Genomic DNA, 23,190 nt, shown 5'->3' with positions numbered 1-23,190 from the left:
AAAGGACTGTCAGAGGAGAATGAAAACTCCTCCTACAAGCTTTAACCAGTGCTTAGCCAGACACTGATAGAAGTCACAAGACTGCTATATACTGCTGATGAGAAAAGGTATTTAGCAGTTTATATATACTAAAATAATTTCATTTCCATGTTCTGTGTACTGTGGGAGACCAGATATAGTGAATGCAGGCTCCTGAGTTTAGTAACATTTTAAAGCTAATTTTTGATTGGCTGGTCCTGTACACCATTGCTCAACGCTGTATTATAGAAGCTAGTAAGTTTTGATTTTGTTCAATGAATAATGTCAGCTAAATATCAAATGTATTTCCCGAGTTTTATTTTTTTTCCCATTTCCATCAAAACAGTAAAAAAAAAATTTTTTTTTTTATTATAAATATATAATATCTAGTTTTTAATAATGGTATGCATTTATTGGTAGCCTGTAGAGCTGAATGTTGTATTGTTTATGGAAATAGGTCCCTCCTCCTTCTTTAGGCAATGGGTAGAGTCTAGCTTGGCCAATCCCCTCTTTAGATGGAGGCTCTACACTTGACCGGTCTTGTCCTTTTACATTGGAGCTTTAGTACATTTTGGAGAGAGAGAGGAGCCAGCAAGGAGCTCATCTGTCAATACAGCACATTCATGTAAGTACTTTTATACATCTCATGGCATTTATCAGTAGTTATACTTAGGAGATGTAATTTCATTGGGATATTTCATTAGAACTGAGAAATAAAATATTACTTTTTAATATTCTATGGAAAATAAAAGTCAAAATGTATCTGCACAGAGTTGAAAAAATCTTTATGGTGTAGTGAGAGAAAATTTAGATAGGTTTAGATATTATCAGTTATGTCAATCTATCTGCACATATAATGAAAAATGCTTTTATGCAATGATTAGTATTCTATATTATCTAGATCACTAATGATTTTAGCATTTTATTGATTACTGTCATTACACTGATAATCACTAATACCAACATATTAAGAGAGGTAATGATTTATATATTGCTGGTATTCTGCAAGCAAAGATAACTATGTTTATTAGTTATTATATTAGTAGTAATATTTCTTAAGAAAGAATTATATATTTGTCTATATGTTAAATCATTAGTCAGAAAGTAGATAGATAGATAGATAGATAGATAGATAGATAGATAGATAGATAGATAGATAGATAGATAGATAGATAGATAGATAGATAGATAGATAGATAGATAGATAGATAGATAGATAGATAGATAGAAAGAATAATATTTTTTTATATTTCACTGAAAGGTATAGCTACTTGGTGTTGGCTGCTATAATTTTGTTAAATTAGAAATATAGAATTGTTTTATATTATATATTTGGAGAGATAAAAAGAAAAAAAAGAAGAAAGAAGAAAGATAGAAGAAAAAAACAAAGAAGAAAGAAAGATAGAAGAAAGAAAGAATGAAGGATAGGAGAAAGAAAGATAAAAGAAAGAAAGACAGGAAAGGGAATAATGGAAAGAAAGAAAGAAAGAAAGAAAGAAAGAAAGAAAGAAAGAAAGAAAGAAAGAAAGAAAGAAAGAAAGAAAGAAAGAAAGAAAGAAAGAAAGATAGGAAAAAAAATATAGAAGAAAGAAAGAAAGATAGAAGAAAGAATGATAAAAGAAAGAAGAATAGGAGTAAGAAAGAAAGGAGAAAGAAAGAAAGAAAGAAAGAAAGAAAGAAAGAAAGAAAGAAAGAAAGAAAGAAAGAAAGAAAGAAAGAAGATAGAAAGATAGGAGAAAAAATATAGAAGAAAGAAAGATAAAGAAAGAAGAATAGGAGTAAGAAAGATAGGAGAAAGAAAGAAAGAAAGAAAGAAAGAAAGAAAGAAAGAAAGAAAGAAAGAAAGAAAGAAAGAAGATAGAAAGATAGGAGAAAAAATATAGAAGAAAGAAAGAAAGAAAGATAGAAGAAAGAAAGATAAAGAAAGAAGAATAGGAGTAAGAAAGAAAGAAAGAAAGAAAGAAAGAAAGAAAGAAAGGAGAAAGCAAGAAAGACAGAATAAAGAAGGAAGATAGAAAGATAGGAGAAAAAAAATAAAGAAGAAAGAAAGATAAAATAAAGAAGGATAGGAGTAAGAAAAATAGATAGATAGATAGATAGATAGATAGATAGATAGATAGATAGATAGATAGATAGATAGATAGATAGATAGATAGATAGATAAAAGAAAGATAGATAGATAGATAGATAGATAGATAGATAGATAGATAGATAGATAGATAGATAGATAAAAGAAAGATAGATAGATAGATAGATAGATAGATAGATAGATAGATAGGAAATACATGTATAATGAAAGTTATACAGTAAAATGTTTTTTTTAATTTTTATTTGTTCACTAAAAACAACTGCAAAATATAATAAAACCAAAAACTTGATAGTCAGACTTATATTCTGGATCTGGGCATTGAATTAATTTTGGAAATGTCTGCTATTTTATTATAAAGATAATATTTGCGCAGCTTGCAGAGTTGTTGGTTCAGACTGATTTGAATTGATTTTGTATACATTTCGGCTCCTCGATATGAAATAATGATAAAAATATACTTTACACAATATTAGTGCTCACAAATACAATACAATATAAATTCTAAGGACGACTACAGAAATTCTAGACACATTTATTTGTATAGAGAACCATGCAGTGTGGATATTGCTCTGATGCTGTCTCCAGTTTTAAGAAGCGACATGTTTAACCAGTTCAACCACACTATCAGCAATAAAAATAATACAATTAGTTGCAGCGGTCAAGTCATTTTAATGCCTCTTATCAATGATTAAACCTTGAGAACTTTGCAGTAACAACAAATGTGAAAAAACCTGTTTATTATAGTGAATGGAATGTGTGGAAAACATAAATCGGATTTTTATTGTTAAAAAACAAAACACACAGTGCATAACCAACTCTTATCTTGACAAGGATGCAGTCACGGTGGACCGTTCAGTTAGAACATATAAGGCTCGATTTACAAAGCTTTCAGATATGAATAAGTATTTTCATTTATCCATGTAACTGTCATTTTTAAATCTCATCGGACGTAACTAAAAATAACTGTCACTTTTTAAAAAATAAATAAGTCTACTTATTCTGATTTGTTAGCCTTATGAATCAAACTTATTGTGTTATAGCTAAGTTTACATTTTATTTATGTTACTTAATTCTTTAAATCTGACTAGTTTGTTTATACATTGATCTTTGAGTCACAACTCATGCTTTATATCTGATCGACTTAAAAGCTTCCCCAACTGGAAGTACAATTAGTTACCCCAGATGATGTGAACATTTGGGTTTGATGATCTTTTATCTTCTTCCTATGGTGAAATAATAGATAGGGCAGGACTTCATATTTATTACAGCAATGCAAAATGCAATGAAAATGCTTAAAGTGCAGCCTATATTGGCAATCAGATATCATCCCTTACCAATATGATGTATCATCCCTTACCAATATGATGTATCATCCTTTACCAATATGATGTATTATCCCTTACCAATATGATGTATCATCCCTTACCAATATGATGTATTATCCCTTACCAATATGATGTATCATCCCTTACCAATATGAGGTATCATCCCTTACCAATATGATGTATGTATCATCCCTTACCAATATGAGGTATCATCCCTACCAATATGATGTATCATCCCTTACCAATATGATATATCATCCCTACCAATATGATGTATCATCCCCTACCAATATGATGTATCATCCCTTACCAATATGATGTATCATCCCTTACCAATATGACGTATCATCCCTTACCAATATGATGTATCATCCCTTACCAATATGACGTATCATCCGCCAACCAATATGATGTATCATCCCTTACCAATATGATGTATCATCCCTTACCAATATGGTGTATCATTCCCTACCAATATGATGTATCATCCCTTACCAATATGATGTATCATCCCTTACCAATATGATGTATCATCCCTTACCAATATGATGTATCATCCCTTACCAATATGATGTATCATCCCTTACCAATATGATGTATCATCCCTTACCAATATGATGTATAAGATATATTATAGAAGTGACAGCAGTGAAGGGCATATGTTTTAACTCACTAGGGTTGATTTACTAAAGGCAAATAGGTTGTTCACTATGAAAGAGAATTTTCATTTGTCAAGGGAATTTGCACCTGCACTAAAATGAGGCGAAGCTCTGCTGCCTCCCACCATCCAATCACGTGAAAGCAAAAACATGTTTGTTGTTTTTTTATTTGTTTTGCACATGGCTTGGGTAACCTTTGCTAAGTGAAATTTCACCATTTTCACTAAGCTAAGAGAAAATGTGCCTTGCAAAGTGAACAGCCTGCTTGCCTTTAGTAAATCAACCCCATTGACTATTTCACACTCGCAGTCTATCTGTAATATTCTCATTAATAGAATGTTTAAAAAAAACTGTGAGCATTTTTGTGTAATTTTTTTAAGGACGTGAATCTGCTCTTTGTTGTATTTAAACAAGAGTTGATCACTTGGTATGACCATATACAGGCCTATTTAAAAATTACTGCAAAGAGCAAGGTGCAAAGTTCAGTTCCCCTACTATCTAATCAGAATCCATCATGATCAGGTCTGACTTCATCAAAATTAATTTTTAGACGCTGAACTCAGGTACTGTTCACACTACAGTGCTGCAGTATCACAGGTGTGGATAGCCCATGGTATATGGTAAAGTGTGTTGCATTTTGAATAAGTTGCCTATGCACCACAACCTACATAATATCAGGCACCACCCTACATTGTACTGTTACATGCATTGTGGTAGTGCATAGGAATTGCTAAAGAGGGGAGAGCTGACATACTTACCCCTGTTTCCCCAAAAATAAGACAGTGTCTTATATTAATTTTTGCTCCAAAGATGCGCTAGGTCTTATTTTCAGGGGATGTCTTATTTTTCCATGAAGAAGAATACGGTACACATTTATTGTTGAACAAAAATAAAAGGAAATTTATTACCTGTATATGGTATGGTATTAGTTGTCATCACAAACCAGCAAATTACATCCTCCTGTGTCATTTTGATTCCCCCCCCCATTCTGATCCTCCTGTGTCATTTTGATTCCCCCCCCCATTCTGATCCTCCTGTGTCATTTTGATTCCCCCCCCCCCATTCTGATCCTCCTGTGTCATTTTGATTCCCCCCCATTCTGATCCTCCTGTGTCATTTTGATTCCCCCCCATTCTGATCCTCCTGTGTCATTTTGATCCCCCCCCCATTCTCATCCTCCTGTGTCATTTTGATCCCCCCCCCATTCTGATCCTCCTGTGTCATTTTGATTGCCCCCTCTGATCCTCCTGTGTCATTTTAAGTGATCCCACTGCCCCCACCCCTGTTCCAGTGGACACCTTTACCAGACATCCACCCCACCCCTTTATCAGACATTTCCCCCCTACCTCAATCACCCCTGTGTGTCCACACAATGTGCCCGACTCCTGCCCCGCGCGACTCACTGTCTAATTGTGAGTCAGCCAGACTCTGTCAGGGCAGAGCGAGCAGCAGGCGGCAGCTTGTCCTGGCGGCGGCGCTAGCTCTCTGATTAAAAGAGACCTCGAACTTCCTGTCTGCTCCGGCTGCGCTGCTGCTAACAGTGAGCTGCCGCTACGGTCCAGAGTCCAGAGTTACGGTAGCTTCTGGGGGCCTTATTATTGGGGAGGTCTTATTTTCGGGGGGGGGGGTGGTTTATATTTCAGCGAGAGGCAAAACTGTAAGTAGGTCTTATTTTCCGGGGATGTCTTACTTTAGGGGAAACAGTGTACCTTATTCCTCACTCCACCAAGGTTCCTTCATCTGTTGGACAGATCCCTCAAGGCCTCCTCTCTAAGGCACTTAGGCTGCAGTCACAATCCTGCCTTCTCCACATACAATGCAGGATTAGCCCTGCATTGTATGTAATGATGCCGAGGGATCACCCATAGCCAGAGTAAGAAAAGGAGAGTGCTGGCACCGGCTAGAGCAGAGGAAGGTAAGGAAAGTAATGCAGCCTTTTCATTAACCCCTAGTCATAATGAGCTTTGCAAGGGTAGATTTTCTGGAGTTGGGTATTCAAAAAGGAAGATCAGAGTTCAGATTGACTGATCTGACTTCAGCAGGGATCATGTGAACAAATGCCTAGGCCAGTGATGGCGAACCTTGGCACCCCAGATATTTTGGAATTACATTTCCCATGATGCTCATGCACTCTGCAGTGTAGTTGAGCATCATGGGAAATGTAGTTCTAAAACATCTGGGGTGCCAAGGTTCACCATCAATGGCCTAGGCCAGGGATCCTCAAACTGCGGCCCTCCAGCTGTTGTGGAACTACACATCCCAATGAGGCATTGTAAAACTCTGGCATTCACAGACAGGACTAGGCATGATGGGAATTGAAGTTCCTGAACAACTGGAGGGCCTTAGTTGGAAGACCCCTGGCCTAGGCTTTCTCTTACTGAAACTGCTACTGATTGAATGTTCAGGCAATTCTATACGTCATCCTGAGCACCCAGCAACAACAAGTGTAGTCAGGATAGGTTAACAATAAATGGGTGGGGTTTGTTATTAAAGAGCAGGTGGGTGTTCCTTCTACATCTGCTTTATATATGACTGTGTGTACAGCACCAGTTTATACACTATAGATTATTTACCTATATAGTGACCCACATCAATTGCACCCATGCATGATTCAGGTGTGTTGCTATGTAGTTCTGAACATCTATATTTAATGGAGTTGGATGGGTAAGTTCTGGTGAACGCATCCAAACTGCAGCATGCCGCATATAGTCAAAGTGCCTGACTCTAATAAGAACAGGAAAATCATGGCTGCAATAAGAACTGAGCTTAATGACATGAATGTTTGATTAAAATCCCAAACAGTTTGCCGGCATGGCACAGTACCACATCTGTGAATGATCTCAGGTGATGGTAGGTACTAGAGGACAGTCAGACATGCAAGCTCAAAGAGGGTGAGGCATTGGATACAAACTTTAAGATGGTCGCAGGGGGTCAGTCTTCATGTCTTGCTACTTGGGTTAGGCAGCTAAAGAATCAGGGTCACCCAGATTGGGAAACCCAAATGTAACCAATGAGGGCACTAAATGAACGTTGCATAAGTCCAATGTCCAAAGTCAGACATGCAAGCTCAAAGAGGGTGAGGCATTGGACACTTTCAGGGGGTCAGTCTTCATGTCTTGCTACTTGGGTTAGGCAGCTAAAGAATCAGGGTAACCCAGATTGGGAAACCCAAATGAATTTATACCAATGAAACGTTGCATAAGTCCAATGTTTTTATGATTTCAACTGGTTACAGCACGAAAAGCATCCAACATATTTTGAGGGGCCAAAGAACAACCTCCATTATCAGAACTTAGAGCACTGTACTGGAGTGTTTGATGGATCCAGAATTGTCCTGGGTGGACAGATCTATATCAAGATTTAGGCAAGGGAACAAGAACGGAATAGTAAAAAGATATGCATGCTCAAACTCACCAACCTCTATCAATCTTTCCTGGTCAGAACCTCTCTAAATGGTTGCTTTGGTCCTATAGAAAGAGGCGAGAGTGGCAACCCAAAAATAAGGGAGATTGTACAAGGTGTAGACCTATCCTATTGGTATTTCCCCAGAGGAACCTTTAGGTTTCCTATAGACAGTCAGATGTCCCACCAGTCATAGATCTGCTTGGCTTTCCTTGTTTTTTTGGGGCTATATGTTGGTGGAATGCATCTGATGAACACAAAGAGCATCTGATGGCATAGAGATTTGGAAAATCTGAATGTGTATGATAATATGCCTTGTAATATTTGCAGTTGATATTGGACATGGTCATTTGTCTTGCTATTGAGCGAAGAATGGACACTCTTATTAACCAAGCAATAATAGGTAACACTGCTTAAAGAAGATTGGAGAAACGAATAGTGGTGATGTTGCCCATAGCAACCATCCAGGTTCAGTGTTTTATTTTCCCACGCCAGTTATAGAATTGAGTTGTTATGGGAAACAGCCCTATCTCTCATTGTTCATAAATTAGGCCAACACTCCATTCTTGACTTTGAATAAACAGTGGAATGGCCAAGTTGGGTGAAAATATTGACATCTTTCTACAAACATATCTGAAATGAGAGACAGAAATGTTTACTATATTCAAAGGTTAGATCTCATTGGTCAGCATGGGTTACTGCACTCTGCATATATCCATTGCCCTTTTCGTTCTTATATTAAATAAGCCTGTAGTGGATATGATTACGGGTGCTATATGTTATCGTCACACATGCAGCTTTTTGTGCATTCTTGGTCTTTGCTCAGTGTCCTCTGTATGATGAATAGTGGCTAATGGCATGGAGAGGGTTAGCTGTGTTCTGTGTTGGTGCTCAAGATGTAACCAGCAGTCTGTGGCCCCGCAGGGACTTTTGTCGGACCCCTAGGGGTCCCATACACAGGAGGCTGCGCCATTTGGTAGTTGTTGGGAGCAGCCTGTGGCATCAAACTGTGGAATATGAAAAATGGGTCTGTACCAGGCTCTCTCACCAGCAGATGCTGCGGGAAATGGGCATGTTCTCCCCCACCGACATCAGTGCCATCCCCTGGGGTGCAATCTGTGTGCACCAACACAACCCTCTTCTCAGCTGCTCTGAGACTGCCTGTACGGCTCTGAGACACCCTGTGCAGCTCTGAGACACCCTGCGCTGCTGTGTTAATGCCTGCACAGATCTAAGACACCCTGTGCAGCTATAAGACACCCTATGCTGCTATGTGACTGCCTGCACAGTTCTTAGATACCCTGCGCAGCTCTGAGACACCCTGCGCTGCTATGTGACTGCCTGCACAGTTCTTAGACACCCTCTGCAGCTCTGAGACACCCTGCGCTGCTATGTGACTGCCTGCACAGCTCTTAGACTCCCTGTGCAGCTCGGAGACACCCTGCTCTGCTGTGTTAATGCCTGCACAATTCTTAGACAAGCTGTGCAGCTCTGAGACACCCTGTGCTGCTATGTGACTGCATGCACACAGTTCTTAGACAACCTGTGCAGCTCTGAGACAGCCTGTGCTGCTATGTGACTGCCTGCACAGTTCTGTGTCATCCTGTCCTGCTATGTTACTGCATGCAATACACTGCTCTCTGACTCTCTGTTCAAATAGGTGACTGCCTGCACAGCTCTGAGACACCCTGTGCTACGTTGTGACTCCCTGTATGCCTCTGAGATTCCTTATGCAGCTTCAAGGTACCCTGTATTGTTATGTGACTGCCTGCACAGCACTTTGATACCCTATGATGCTATGTGACTCCCTGTACAGCTCTGAGACACCCTGTCCAAGTATGTGTCTGTCTGTACAGGTATAACACACTCTGAGACACCCTGTGCTGGTATGCAACTGCCTTCACATCCCTGAGACACCTTGTGCTGCTGTATGACTACCTGCACAGCTCTGAGACACTGACTGTGTGCCACTAGGTGACTACCTGCACAGCTCTGAGACACTCTGTGCTACTAGGTGACTACCTGCACAGCTCTGAGACACTCTGTGCTACTAAGTGACTACCTGCACAGCTCTGAGACACTGACTTTCTGCTACTAGGTGATTACCTGCACAGCTTTGAGATACTGACTGTGTGCCATTATGTGATTACCTGCACAGCTCTGAGACACTCCATGCTACTGGGTGACTACTTGCACAGCTCTGAGACACTCTGTGATGATATGTGAATGGGTGCACAGCTCTTTGACACCCTGTACTGCTATATGACTGCCTATACAGCTCTAAAACACCCTGCCCACCTATGTAACTGCCTACATATTTCTGAGACACATTTTATGCCTTCATAGGACTGCCAACACAACTCCAAGATACCCTGTGCTGCTATATGACTGCCAACGCAGTTCTCAGACATCCTGTTTAACCATGTGTGTGCCTATTCAGCTCTGGGGCACAGCATTTAACTATGTGACTGTCTGCACAGCTCTGAGACACCCTGTGCTGCAATGTGACTGCCTGCACAGCTTCCAGACACACTAGGGTTGATTTACTCAACTTAAGTCAATTTAAGTCAAATAGACTGTGCACTTTTCAAAGTGCAGTTGCCCTCTGCAAGTGCAGTTGCTCCAGAGCTTAGTAAATGAGGTAAGGCTTCACTTTTCAAACAGTACCCAATCAGGTGCAAGGAAAAAAAAAAAACACATTTTTGCTTGCACATGATTGGATGATGGGAGTCAGCAGAACTTCTGCTCATTTACCAAACTCTGGAGCAACTGCACTTGCAGAGTGCACGGTCTTTTTGCCTTTGGCAAATCAACTATCTCTGTCCAAATATATAATTGCCTGTGAAGCTGTGAGACACCCTGTGCTGCTCTGTGACTGCCTGCATGGCTCTAAGACACCCTACATCACGTCTGTCAAACACAAGGCCCGTGGGTCGAATCCAGGGAACACCTCCCATTAAAAATCTTTGCCCCCCCCCATCCCCCTAGCTCAAATGCCCCCCCAAAAAAAATTCACACCTCCCACCACAAATCCTCTACCACTAAAATGTCCCCTCCTAGTACACGTCTGCCCCCCCCCCCGCACACACACTTCAAATCCCCCCTCCTAGCACAAATCCCCCTCAATCCCCCCTCCAAACACAAATCTTCTTCCCCCTATGCCCCCTCCCAACACAAATCCCCCCTAAATCACCACTCTTAGCACCCCCAAATGTCCCCTCCTATAACAATATTCACCCCCTGCCACCTCCCAAATTCCCCCATCCAACACAAACCCCCCCTCCCAATCTCCTTGTGATACCACAGTGCCCAGGGCAACCGCCCCTCCTGCCAACCCCTTGTCTAGGCCCTGCTCTAAACATCTGATGTAAGAGGGGGGTGGGGTGCTCTGGACATCTAGTCTTACAGATACAACTGGCCCTTTGAGGGCGACCATAATGCTGATGCGGCCCACAATGAAATAGGATTTGACACCCATGCCCTTCACCATTCCAAAAAAACTTGTTATTATTATACTTCCAGTGCTCTTAAGAAACTCTGTTCAAAAATAGTGCAAAGAGCAATGATCGTGTGCAAACTTCTGTAGCCTATAACAATCTGCAATTAACATCCTGTCACTTTTCATACAGTTAAGGCAATTAGAAATTTGACTTTAACACAGCTTTTTTTAGGTATTTATAAAGAGGTGACTTATTTCTGTAGCACTTTACAGGGAACACCGAGCCAATCTCTGACCCTGAGGAAGTGCACAGTTTAGAGCCTCCGTGGTGGCCACACAAAGGCAGACATACAGTAGTACATCCAGTTTGGGGGATGCCATGAATTGACCAGCAATAGGAGGAAAACTGAGCACTTGTGGAATCCCACGGAGTATTTGGAACTGCTTTACGAATGTCCAACTTACAAATCTCCCACAGCGTTTCTGAAACTCCCCCTAATCTTATGAGCCTTAATTACTTATTCAAAGCGTATGAAGAGTTATTTGTTACTCCATCTCTAAAAGTACTTATACCACTTGAAATCCTGGACGCAACACTACTGGTTTAAATCTGAGATTTCTCTTGTTTACAAGCCCCTATGCACTACAGACATTCTTTGGAGTAAAGCCTCGTACACACGCAACGATTGTTGGCCGTGAATTTTCGGCCAACATCCAATCGGCCGATTGTCGGCTTGTTAGTATGATGCTTCCGACAACCGACTGCGACTTTTTGGCCGAACAAAATCTAGTGTGCAGGCTATAAAATTTTTGTTGGCCGTCAACAGAATGGCCGATTTTCCGTCAGTCAGTACAGATTTCAGCAGACAAAAATCTGATGAGCAAGACTGGGCATGCTCAGAGAAGAAAAAACACACGGAAAGTTAACCAGCACATGACATCACTTCTGAAGTTGGTTTTTGTTGGCCGAGAAAATTCGTGTGCAGTCTAGAGCACATTTCAACCAACACAACAACACTGGACAAAAGACGGCCGATCGGTCGGCCAACAATCGTTGCGTGTGTACGAGGCTTTACCCATACAAACAAGATAAATATCTGTCACATGTCAGGTGATTCTTTTGAACAATCATTTATTTAGACGCATAGCAGACATTTACCGTTTATTCGTTTTAGTTGATTTACCCTTTATTACTTTTATAAACATTAAATGACCTGACCCAGCAGAAACATAAAGACAGTGACAACTAATATGTACACATAGGAATGGTAAGGATGACAGCTCCAGAGAATACCCTTTAAAAACAAGTCAGGGACAGCAATGTTCATATTACTATCTTGACAGGTTCCTTTCAAACCTTCCACTGGTCCAAGACATGTTGAGCTATTTTATATTATGGAGGATGTAAGAGGAGGAGCTTAACCAAGAAAAGGTGGGCATGAACACCTAAAACCTCCAGATGGACAGCAGCAAATTTGGGCAGGGAGATCTCAATATTAGAGAGTCAAAGACATATAAGAAGCCAAGGACTGACACAGCCCATCAGACTCTACCTACAACAAAATTATCTCTTTTGGGTTGGACTGATCCAGTCTTTCTCAACCTTTTCAATACAGAGGAACCATTAAAGAGGTTGTAAACCTCAGAAAAAAAATAAATAAAAAAATAAATACCTGAAAGACAAAGGCATAATGAGCTAGTTTGCATCGTATACTAGCTCATTATGAAATACTTACCTTAGACCGAAGCCCCCACAGTGCTGCCCGCTCACTGGTAACATGGCAGACATGTTCGGCCTTCCTGCTTCCTGGTTCGCGTTCTCCGGACATCGGATTAGCCGGAGGTGCGATGACATTACACCCGCGCATGTGCACAGGAGCCGCCGTTCGCGGCACAGGGCTCTGAAGGAACGGCACGGGTGGCTGTTCCTACAGTGCGCATGCGCCAATGACTTCATCGGCTGCATGCACTGTAAATATCTCCTAAACGGTGCAAGTTTAGCAGATATTTACAGTACCTATAGGTAAGCCTTATTATAGGTCATTACAAGTCATTAAGGTGGGTTTACAACCTCTTTAAAATATTTTTCTGGTCTCAGGGAACCCCTACTAAAATGACTATGTCTATAATTCATGGTACATTAGTGTGATGGTCAGTGGGAAGTCTTCTCCTTACATTTGTGGTCATTAGGAAGAGTTACCCCCCTTACAGATAGCTACAAATATCAAAGGTGTCATTGGGAACTTATCTGTGAGGCAGAAACTGCTGATTGCTCAAGGAACCTATAGCAACCTCTGGAGGAACCCTATGGTTCCATGGAACCCTGGTTGAAAAACCTTGCAAAAACTTATACCAAACAAATTTGACTTCAACATGCAGCAATTAGCTGTGAAATTAAAATGCAATTGTACATCCTTCAACTGTTTTTATAGTATAGAATAAGCATTTATAAAGGAAATAATGGGAAACTCCATTCAATCATCAGTAGGCACAGCCTTGCCATAGACAAACATCTCACTACTGAAAAAAAAAGTTTTTGCTCAGGAAGGTGCAGTATACACCAAGATAAGCAGCCATATGGTGTGTCTGGTTTGAGCTCACATTCAATTGTAGTACTCTGTGTATGAGTGTAATAAGAACATATTGTAGGGCCCTAGTTTATATTAATATTGGAGACCCATTGTAGCATAGCTACATCCCTGCTGGGTACCGAGCACTATAAAGACACCAGAATCAACTTAAAGTGGAGTTCCACCCTAAATTGATACTTACCTCCATCTTCTCGCTCCGGGTCACCTGAAAAACAAATGGATAATCACAATTTTTTTTTTTTACTTACCTTGTAGAGAAAATATACTTACCTTACTTCCTTCTTCCTCCCCTCGGCGGCCACGGCGATTCGTCACTTCCTGGCTTTTGCAATGATTCCTGGGAGCTGAACGTCATCGCTCCCAGGAATCAATGCGCCTGCACCGGCCCCGACGTCAGTTCCAGTGCGCACGCGCCATTCCCTTCTAAACAGCTTCTGGTGTTCCGTGAAAAAAACCATACCCGTGAGAATACCATACCCTCGTCACTTCCGGTGCACCTACGGAGGGTATGGATTTATCACGGTAGTGTATATAATGTTACACTTGCGGCGGTTACATTAAAACAGCTCCTCTGCAATATGAGTCATCCCCGCTCCTTCCCCTCTCACTTCCCTGATTTCAGCTAATAAATATAAAAGCGGAACACGGAGCCGACAGCTCTGTGATTTACATTTCATACACCCGCCGCCGCTTTTATATTTACTAGCCGACATCAGGGAAGTGACAGGGATAGGAGCGGAGATGACCCATGTTTCAGAACAGCTGTTTTAATGTAACCGCTGCAAGTGTAACATTATACACACTTCCGTAATAATTTCATACCCCCCGAGCATGCGCACTTGTCACCTTTTCAGCTGTTCAATTATGTTTCCGGGGCTCGGAGCATGCGCACTGCTACGCTGCTCGGCTGTTTCAGACAGGAAGTGACGTGGGTATGGAAATCTAACGAGGTATGGTTTTCTAACCTTACACTGGGCATGCCCAGAAGCTGTGGAGGAATGACTCTGTGGCACCGGAAGTGACGGTGGGGCCGGTGCAGTGCATCGTGGGACCGAAGAAGAAGGAAGAGGACGCCGAAGAGGATCGCGCTGGCTTCAAGCTGCCCACACTTGAGATGGCAGCGCTGGAGAATACTTTTTCAAGGTAAGTATTTCTCCTAAAAGGTAAGTGCAACCCGGGACAGATCAGAGGCTAGCCATTGTGGAATGCACTAGCCCTGACTGTCCCGGGGGTATTTTTATTAAAAAAAGTATCCCCTGGGTGGAACCCTGCTTTAAGGAGACCCTGTTGCCATATCATTATTTCAATAAAAATCTTTTCCATAAGATTATATGTGCATTTAACTTCTTTATTCATGTTATTAACTAATAAAATCCTCCCCTGTGTAGACATATAAAAGCCCCGAGACTGCTACTGGGTGCCACCATCTTGCATATGGTGTCAGCAGCCCCAGAAGACTCAGAACTCTCACTTGAATGACACTCTATAATCGTTCCTTTTGTTCCTCCCCTGGCAGCTACAAAAAACTTTTATGTAGGGGGATAAAGGGAAAGGGCAGAGAAGCTGGGTCAGTATCGAGAGTAATTAGAAACTCGAAGAAGAGGAGAGGGCTATGGCATGCAAGGAGGTAGAGGCTGTGCTAGGGAATTGGCTCTTCCTGGAGTAATCAATATTTGTAGTAAGTTCAAAGGCACTTTGCAAGTGAATAAAATGTATTTAGGGAAAGAAGCGAGAATACAGAAAAGATGAGTTTTTTGGAAACACTACAAGCAAGCATTTCTGTGCTTTTACCTACAATTGTTTACAGTTAGAGACAGGGTCTCTGTAATTTTTTTTTATTTCAGGTACTTATATAGTGCCATCAATGTATGCAGTGCTTTACATATACAATAACATTCACATCAGTCCCTACCTCCAAGGAGCCTACAATCTAAGGTCCCTAACTCACATTCATACATACACATACCAGGGCCAATTTAGACAGGAGTCAATTACCCTACCAGCATGTCTTTGGAGTGTGGGAGGAAATTGCAGTACCCGGAGGGAACCCATGCAGGCACTGGGAGAACATACAAACTCCAGGCAGGTAGTGTTGTGGTTGGGATTTGAACCAGTGACCCTTCTCTGCTAGGTGAAAATGCTAACCACTACGCCACTGTGCCAACCACATACATTTACTCTAAGTTAGAAATATCGATGTTATCCAAAACACTATGATGCAATGTGCTATGTGCAGTTACCCACAGTAACCAATCAGATTTCAGATTCAAACGAGTCAAAGAGGTTTTTATCATTTGATCGCTATGGCTGAACTCTTCCTTGGTAATCTGGTGAATCAAACCAAAAGTGTTAGTCCATGGCGACCAGTTTGCTGGTGTCAGATCACTGGGCTAAGAGTTCTAAATGGTTGCCATGAGTTACAGATATTTGCATATTCCTCTTTGCCTTATTAAATAAAGTTTTCTCAACACCTCCTGCTATCTGCTGCAGTCTTCCCCGTCTCCTTGCTTGCTTGTCTCTCATCTGCCCCCTCCCTACAATGCTCTCTGCCTGTCTCTCCCCCCTGGCTGGTTAGAGGCTGCCCTCAGTGTGAGACTGTGCAGTGATACAGTAATTCCCATGCACAGGTGCAGGGTCCCTGACGCAGTGTTCCCCTCAGGCAGGTCCCCCCCGTGCCTTGCCTGACAGACCAGTGGAAGTAATGTCTTGTGGCAGGTAGAGGAATCCAACAGACCAAGAGGATATGTTGGGAAGTGTTTTCAAAGAGCGCGGCTCAAACACCTGTCTCTGCCTCCTCCATCGTTTCTCCTTTCTCCCCAATTTACCATGGAGAACCAAGAAGACCAAAAGGTTCAGTTCTTTTATACCCAGCAATTAATTCCAAGATATTCAATATCGTATTTACTGCTCTTCTTATTTTCACCTCCATACCTCAAAAAAAGATAATCTATTTCCCTTGTTATATCATTATAGAGTTTGTTAGGTTGACACATTGGCACAATTGACAAATTGGCACATTTCCCAAATTCTAGCAAAGCTTGTCCTTAGTAAAGCAAGACAAAAATTCCCCCACCTTGCTTGTGTAGCTTTTTTCGATAATGCCTTAAGGGTTGAAAGAAAGATCCTTCCTAAAACCCATAAATAGCAGTTGGATTAATATTTTGGACCAAAAACAATCCAATACTATCTCTAAAGCCTTAAACACAAGAATTGCTCCATCCACGCTACACAGTGTGGATAGACAAATCTCCGACTGCAGTTATTGTATTCTGACATACCTGAACAATGCTTGCATCTGATTGGATGCAGGTGGTATTAAACTGACAACTTTCCACCTGGCTCCTTTGATTTGTCATTCAAAGGATGTGGAGTGGAGTGCTACCAGTAGGGACAACCACTGATTGAATTTTGGCTGGTTTATTAGGAACCAGTGGTTATTCACTCAGTGTATGGCCAGCATTGGTACAAACTGAAAAGAGAAATCCAATTGGTTTTAAAGGAAGGTTGTTAGGATCAAAGAAAGGAAGATGCCATTGCTGACTTGTTTTTAAAGGTGTGGGCTTCACAGCTTTAATTTTCACCGATGCTTTACTGCTCACTGAGTCACTGACCCACAATGAGTATGCAGCCTCAAAAGTCAGAACTTCTGACATGCTTATAACAGCTTATTTTTTAATTATTGATTAGCAAAGTAAAGTTCTATACTTCCATCCCCAAAGTTTCCCTTTAAAGTAACTCACTTCAAAAGAAGAGTACTCGTTTTTCTTCTTCTTTGTTTTCTTCTAATTTTATTCCTTCTTTATCTCTTTACCCCTCTTCTTTTTCCCCTCTCTTTCTGGCTCTACTTGCCCTTTCCATCTAATCCTTGAAGATGGTTGGACTTGGGGGGGGGCTCTCCTCGTTTCTCCCCTTAAGCAAAGTGCTTTTCAATTAATGTGTGGTTGCGGAACCATGTTTTGGGTTTGTTGGAATTCCCTATTCTCTCCCTGCCCCAGTAGGTAGGGCGAGAGGAAGAGGGGTCTCTTTCTGAGGGATGCTCTATTCTCCTCCCACTGCATAGCCTATAATTTCACTCGCAACTCGTGTTCTCTATCCTCCCCCTTTTTTTTTTCTTTCAAGTTTGTAACAATACAAATTCCTACTGGTGATCTTGTGACTGTCAGTATGCATTCCCATGGTTTACTATTCTTGTACACTTTATGCCACCTGCGTCGCGGTTTTGCACTTTATTCACGTTTGATTGGTTCAAACAAGGCTGTTTTCTTTCTAACCTTTGTAAAACACTTTTAATAAATACTATTGAAAGAGAAAAGAAGAGAACTAAAACCCAATTATTCCGCCACCTATTCTTCAAATCTTCTTTCAGCTATGGACGTCAGCAGAATCATCAATTTTGACACTTCCAGGAGTTTTCGGATGCCTGCATCCACTGTTTTGCTTCATCTGCATAGGTGTGGCTTCCTCTTATTGTATATTTACCTGTAATTCCTGCCTCGATTACAAACTAAGGATGTTTTGCATAGAAGGCCCCATAATGGACCAGAGCACACTTTTAGTTTGGCACCTGCCCCTTCCATGTAAAACTGGTGTATCTGGCATCCCACCGCCTACAAGGAAGTGCTTGGTGCCTGACAAACCTATCACCAAGCCTGAATTTTGTCACATGGGGCCAGGACTGACATTTAGAAAGTCATTATTAGCATAGGGAATTCAAGGGCTACAGAGGACTAAAGGTATACTATGACTTCTGTCATAGATCAGTGGTCTATAAACTGTGGTCCGGATGCCAAATGCGGCCTTTTGCTTGCTTTTTTTGTTGCTTGAGGCAATGCTTCATCTTCTGACATTCTGACACCAAAAATAGGGCATTATTTTCCCCCACTGACACCAAGGAAGAGGCAGAAATCCTCCCAATGACACCAACAATGGGGCACAGTTCCTCCCAGTGACCCCAACAATAGGGCATGATTCTTTCCACTCAATGATACCAACAATGGGGCACAATTCCTCCCACTGACATAAAAATGGAGTATTGTTTACTCCCACTGATTCCGGGACATTTTTCTAATGGCCACATTGCAGCCCCCCTAAAGTCTGAAGAACTGTAAACTGGTCCTTTGTTTATAAAGTTTGGAGACCCTGTGATAGATAGATAGATAGATAGATAGATAGATAGATAGATAGATAGATAGATAGATAGATAGATAGATAGATAGATAGATAGATAGAGACACATGGGAACACAGTTTTCTATCTGTGTCATGTTTGGATGTGCCATGATCCTCTATGACATTATTGTGATGATTCTGGTTGTTATAGGTCATGACAGTTTTGTGCATTATTCTTTTAGGTTAATCAGTCAGAGGTTAGTTTTTATTCGATAGTTTGCAATTGCACCTAAAAAGGTAAGAAGATTGGTTGCTATGGCAGTAGCTCCAATTTGCTATAAGACAGATAAATTTGCAGCTAGGTAAAGAGATTATTTGACATCTTATACCATAAAGATTCTTATTCATGTATTTTCTTGCTACAGGTTCGTTTGCGCTGTTTGACTGATATAACGCTGTGTAAACTTGGGCATAGCAACATTTGTTCTTATAAGGCACCTTGCTGTCAGACCAGACTACAAGCCATGTCTAAAGATGAAGAAGTTGGCTGTAAGTTAAACTCTACCTGTAAACATAAGGAGCGCAAACCCAAAAAGCCCCATTATATACCTCGACCATGGGGAAAGCCATACAACTACAAATGCTTCCAGTGCCCCTTTACCTGCATGGAAAAGTCACACCTCTACAACCACATGAAATACAGTCTGTGCAAGAACTCATTGTCCCTTCTAATTGAGTCTGACTGGCCCTACAAGAAGAACAACTTCCTTGTTCCAGAAGTTAACTTAAATCATGAAGCACACACAGAAGGCAATAGAGACAAGCAAGAAGCTTGTGATTCTCCTGCATCATCTACAAATTTGAGACACGTTCCCGAAAAATCTTCCTCTGAGGCTCAGAGGTTCATGGAAGAAGAGGATGAGAAGCTGGAAGATGAAGAGGAGGAAGTAGCAAGTCAAGCTCCAAAGGAAAAAGGCAAGAACGTGTCCCTGCTACAGGTCATTGCTGGCAAAAATGAAGCCAATGTTAATGACGCAACGGGTTTGAAGAACAAGAGGGAGATGATAGGTAAAGAAGGTGAGCCAGAGTTTATTATCACAGATGTCTTCTCTTTAGAAGGGCACTGTGAAAAGGATAGAGAAGAACAGAGATTTGCAAAGGCTGCCAGGAAGATGTCCAACAACGTAGGAAACTCTCGGCTTGATCAATGGAAACTATTGACAAATACACTTAAAAAAAATGTAATTGACACATCAATAGGTTGTAGCGGAACTAATATTATTCCATGCTACCCACCTCCAACATATACTGACTATCAGGAACACCAGGGTCTCTCACTTCTGGGCCTCAACTACCCAAAAAGCAACAACCTCTTCTCGTACCTGAACCCTGCCATGACAAGTGGCACAGCTCAGTTGCCCTTCTTAGCGTCTACAGCTCAGCTAATGCACCCAGCACATTTCTCCCATTTCCAAGCTTTACAAAATACTGAACGTTCCTCATTTATTCCCCAATTTTACTACCCCTTGCTTTTTGACCATACATTCAGCACATCAGACACCAAGATTGCAGGAAAGACAGTAAACCAAAGTCAACCAGGAAATGTGCCATTTGTCACCACTGCAAAGGCAAAGACATCTTTGGAATCTCAGAAGACCTGCTTACTTAAAACCCAAGAAGCTAATAGTCTTTCCTGGGAGACTGGAGACAAGCTGCAAAACCCAACTCTTGCCCATAACAAGTCAACACAAGAAGGTGAGCCAAAATGGGTACCCCATACAGTAAGGGAAATCATCCAACAACAGAAAGAGATTTTGGGGGTTTATGGGTTGCAAGCCTCAAGAATGAATGAAAACGCCACACATAAAGGAACAACGGAGGGATCTTTGTGGGAAAAAGCAAGCCCTACAAGATGTGTCAAGAGAAAGACATGGTTGGACAGAGATAAGCCAGAAATTATAACTGACCAGACCACATCTTCATTAGAAAGGGACAGAACTTTCCATAACAGGTAAATATAACCTCTGGAAGTAACACCAGTTTGTTTAGTAACTTATTCTATAACTGCAAAAACAGCAAGGTATAAAATCACAAGTTTAACTAGGTTTATATTAAAAATAAAGTGCAATAGGATTAAAAAAGCCTCAAGATGTTCTAAAGGTCCAATCTCCTGGACACTCAGCAGTGCTCATTAACTTCTCAATACTTTAAACCAGACCCATCTCCAAATATATTGTTCGATTTTTGGGGCATATCGCTCATTTTTTCTTAAGCATGTTACAGAGCATTTGCAGTATTTCAGCAGGTTTTGATAACTTTTTCTATAGCTTTTAAAGCACCCTTCAGTTGGAGTTTAGGGAGGAGTACAAGGCTTTCAGCATTTTTTTAAGTTCATTTTTGCTTTTTACTATTAAAGAATATTTAGATTTGGCTATTTTATTCTGTATGTATTTTTTTTACCAATATTAGTTTTAATCATTATGTAACAATATATGACTATAGTTTCTAATGGAAAAGCTGATTAGCTATCCATTTTAACTCAAATGTGTTAACAAGTGTAAGCGGCCACACACAAGTCATGTTTTTCTTGAATACAGATGCAAACAAAGCTTAATTTTTAATAATGTATTAGTCCAATATCCAAGAGCACCAGTCTCATTTTGGCTTTTGCAAGAATCAGGCAAGCTAAATTAAGGGTAGCTATAAATCCTTTACAAGTATTGTACAGTTACAATAAATTAAAATGAATATTCAGACTCTTGTCCAGTTGTGAGTGTTTTTTCTTAATTATAAAAGGGTAAGTGAAAAGATTGTATTAGCTAGGATTTATATAAAGTGGAATATGTGCAAATATATTGTACCGTCGAAAGTAAACCCTTCGTACACTATAAGGACTGTCATAGTCTTCATAATACAATTGCTTGGGGGGCATGTCCTAACAGCAAATTTTATGTGTGACATCACTGAATATATAAATGATTTATTGTGATCATAGCCTGAACAGCTAGGGTTTAAAGTCATGGTAAATATGAAGGAAACCACAATAAAACAACACCCAACCACATACATTTTACAGAGAAGAAATATAAAGTTGTGTCTTGTATATACATTTCTTTTTATTTTTTTTAAGTTATTTTTTTTTTAGTTTAATGATCTTCTAAAAAAATATAAAACTTCTTTTTTTTCCTTCTTTATTAGCCCTTGTTCTCCCATAACCACTCCTGATCACTGGAGAGAGAAAAGCCCAGTTCTTGAGATGGCCACCAGTAAGAGGAGAAGAGAATCTGAAACCACTTTAGAAAATTCAGAAACTATGGCAGTCAATGCATCTCTGCTCATCGGGGATCTGTCCAGAACCCTGGAAGAATATGGAAGGGTGGAGCGAAAGCTAGCCAATCTGACATCTGATGACAGCGGACGACAAAAAACTCTGTCAGAACAACTTGGCAAGATAAGGATGGAGTTGCTGCACATCCACCACGCTTTGGAGAAGGCATCCTGTACACACGAAGGTCCACTAGACCTTTCTGTCAAGAAGGCTGATGATATGATCAAGGAAAATTCAGAAAAGGTCCAACCAAGTGTGGATACACTAATACCTCCTCCTCCTGAGTGCTCTCCAAAACAAGTAGTGAAAGTAGAACTTTTGCCCCCAGAACTGGTAACGTGTTATGCCCGTCCCACCAAGTGTGAGGCCGACTCCAGTGTGCTGGTCTGCCCAGATGGCAGAATTGGTAGCACTGGGGTTGCACCAACACAGGGTCCTGCACAAGAGGAGGGGGGTGGAGTGGGTGTAGGATTTAATAGGGGACGTATACAAATGGAGAATGTTTAGAGTCTCCAAACTACTGATCCTGACATCTCATCCACTGCCACCAGTTTAAAGCAAAAAGTTAGTGAAAAAAGTCAGTAAGCCTACTTAAGACTACAATACATGCACTTGATATTTATTTTTTGAATACGTTTCAGAAAAACAGAAACTGGAGATTGGAGTGAAATTCTCAGCATCTGAGTGAGTCTACAATCAACAGCATTGTGGGCTGTCCATTGTTGTAATAGATTATGTTGGGGCCAATATTTCAGACTGTTCAAAAATGACAGTTGTCTGTACTGCCCTAGAGGAATAGGTTGGGGTCCGTTTTTTGTCCTTTTCAGTTAGGATTTGAATCTGATTAAGGCAACTCAGAGAGTTTTTATTTCAGACACCTTAATAAGGCCCATAGTGCACAAAGGTTAGCTGTATCAACAAAATAGAGCAAAGTTGGTTAAGAGGTCTTTGGAGTTGACCCAAAATATCCTCAAAAAGCAGACACAGTAAAAAGCTTAAACAAATTTGCTCTAATCATATCTTCTTTACTTTTAAAGTACTATTAATAGTACAAAAAGCTCCTTTTTCCATGTAAAAATGTGTTCCAGCATTAACGTCCATATGTGGATGACTCTGAGGACCACTAAATAAGCAAAACCTGCAGCACCGCTACACAACTACTCTTAGATCACTGTATCACAGCTGAAGCTTACTCAGATAAACGCACTGCTTTAATTCTGAAAGGGGTGTT

The 23,190-nt window shown here is 40.7% G+C and overlaps 1 protein-coding gene across 1 annotated transcript; it reads left to right on the top strand.

Moving 5' to 3' along the window:
• Window positions 1-536: 536 nt before the first annotated feature.
• PRR35 (proline rich 35) lies at window positions 537-22,962 on the top strand. Its single transcript, XM_082259953.1, has 3 exons — window positions 537-643; window positions 19,057-20,642; window positions 21,830-22,962. Exons 2-3 carry the CDS (start codon window positions 19,156-19,158, stop codon window positions 22,464-22,466), a joined length of 2,124 nt encoding a protein of 707 aa, XP_082116079.1. The 5' UTR covers window positions 537-643; window positions 19,057-19,155; the 3' UTR covers window positions 22,467-22,962.
• Window positions 22,963-23,190: the final 228 nt, after the last annotated feature.

The sequence above is a fragment of the Pelophylax lessonae genome (genome assembly GCF_965119305.1).
Source record: "Pelophylax lessonae genome assembly, chromosome: 6".
Taxonomy (NCBI): domain Eukaryota; kingdom Metazoa; phylum Chordata; class Amphibia; order Anura; family Ranidae; genus Pelophylax; species Pelophylax lessonae.
This window is presented reverse-complemented; position numbering and strand designations above follow the sequence as displayed.

Bases quoted from the DNA above. Each gene is read 5' to 3' on its own strand.
- PRR35 (XM_082259953.1), top strand. From the start codon at position 19,156: ATGTCTAAAGATGAAGAAGTTGGCTGTAAGTTAAACTCTACCTGTAAA. The intron at 20,643-21,829 runs GTAAATATAACC...CTTCTTTATTAG, and splicing joins GACAGAACTTTCCATAACAG to CCCTTGTTCTCCCATAACCA.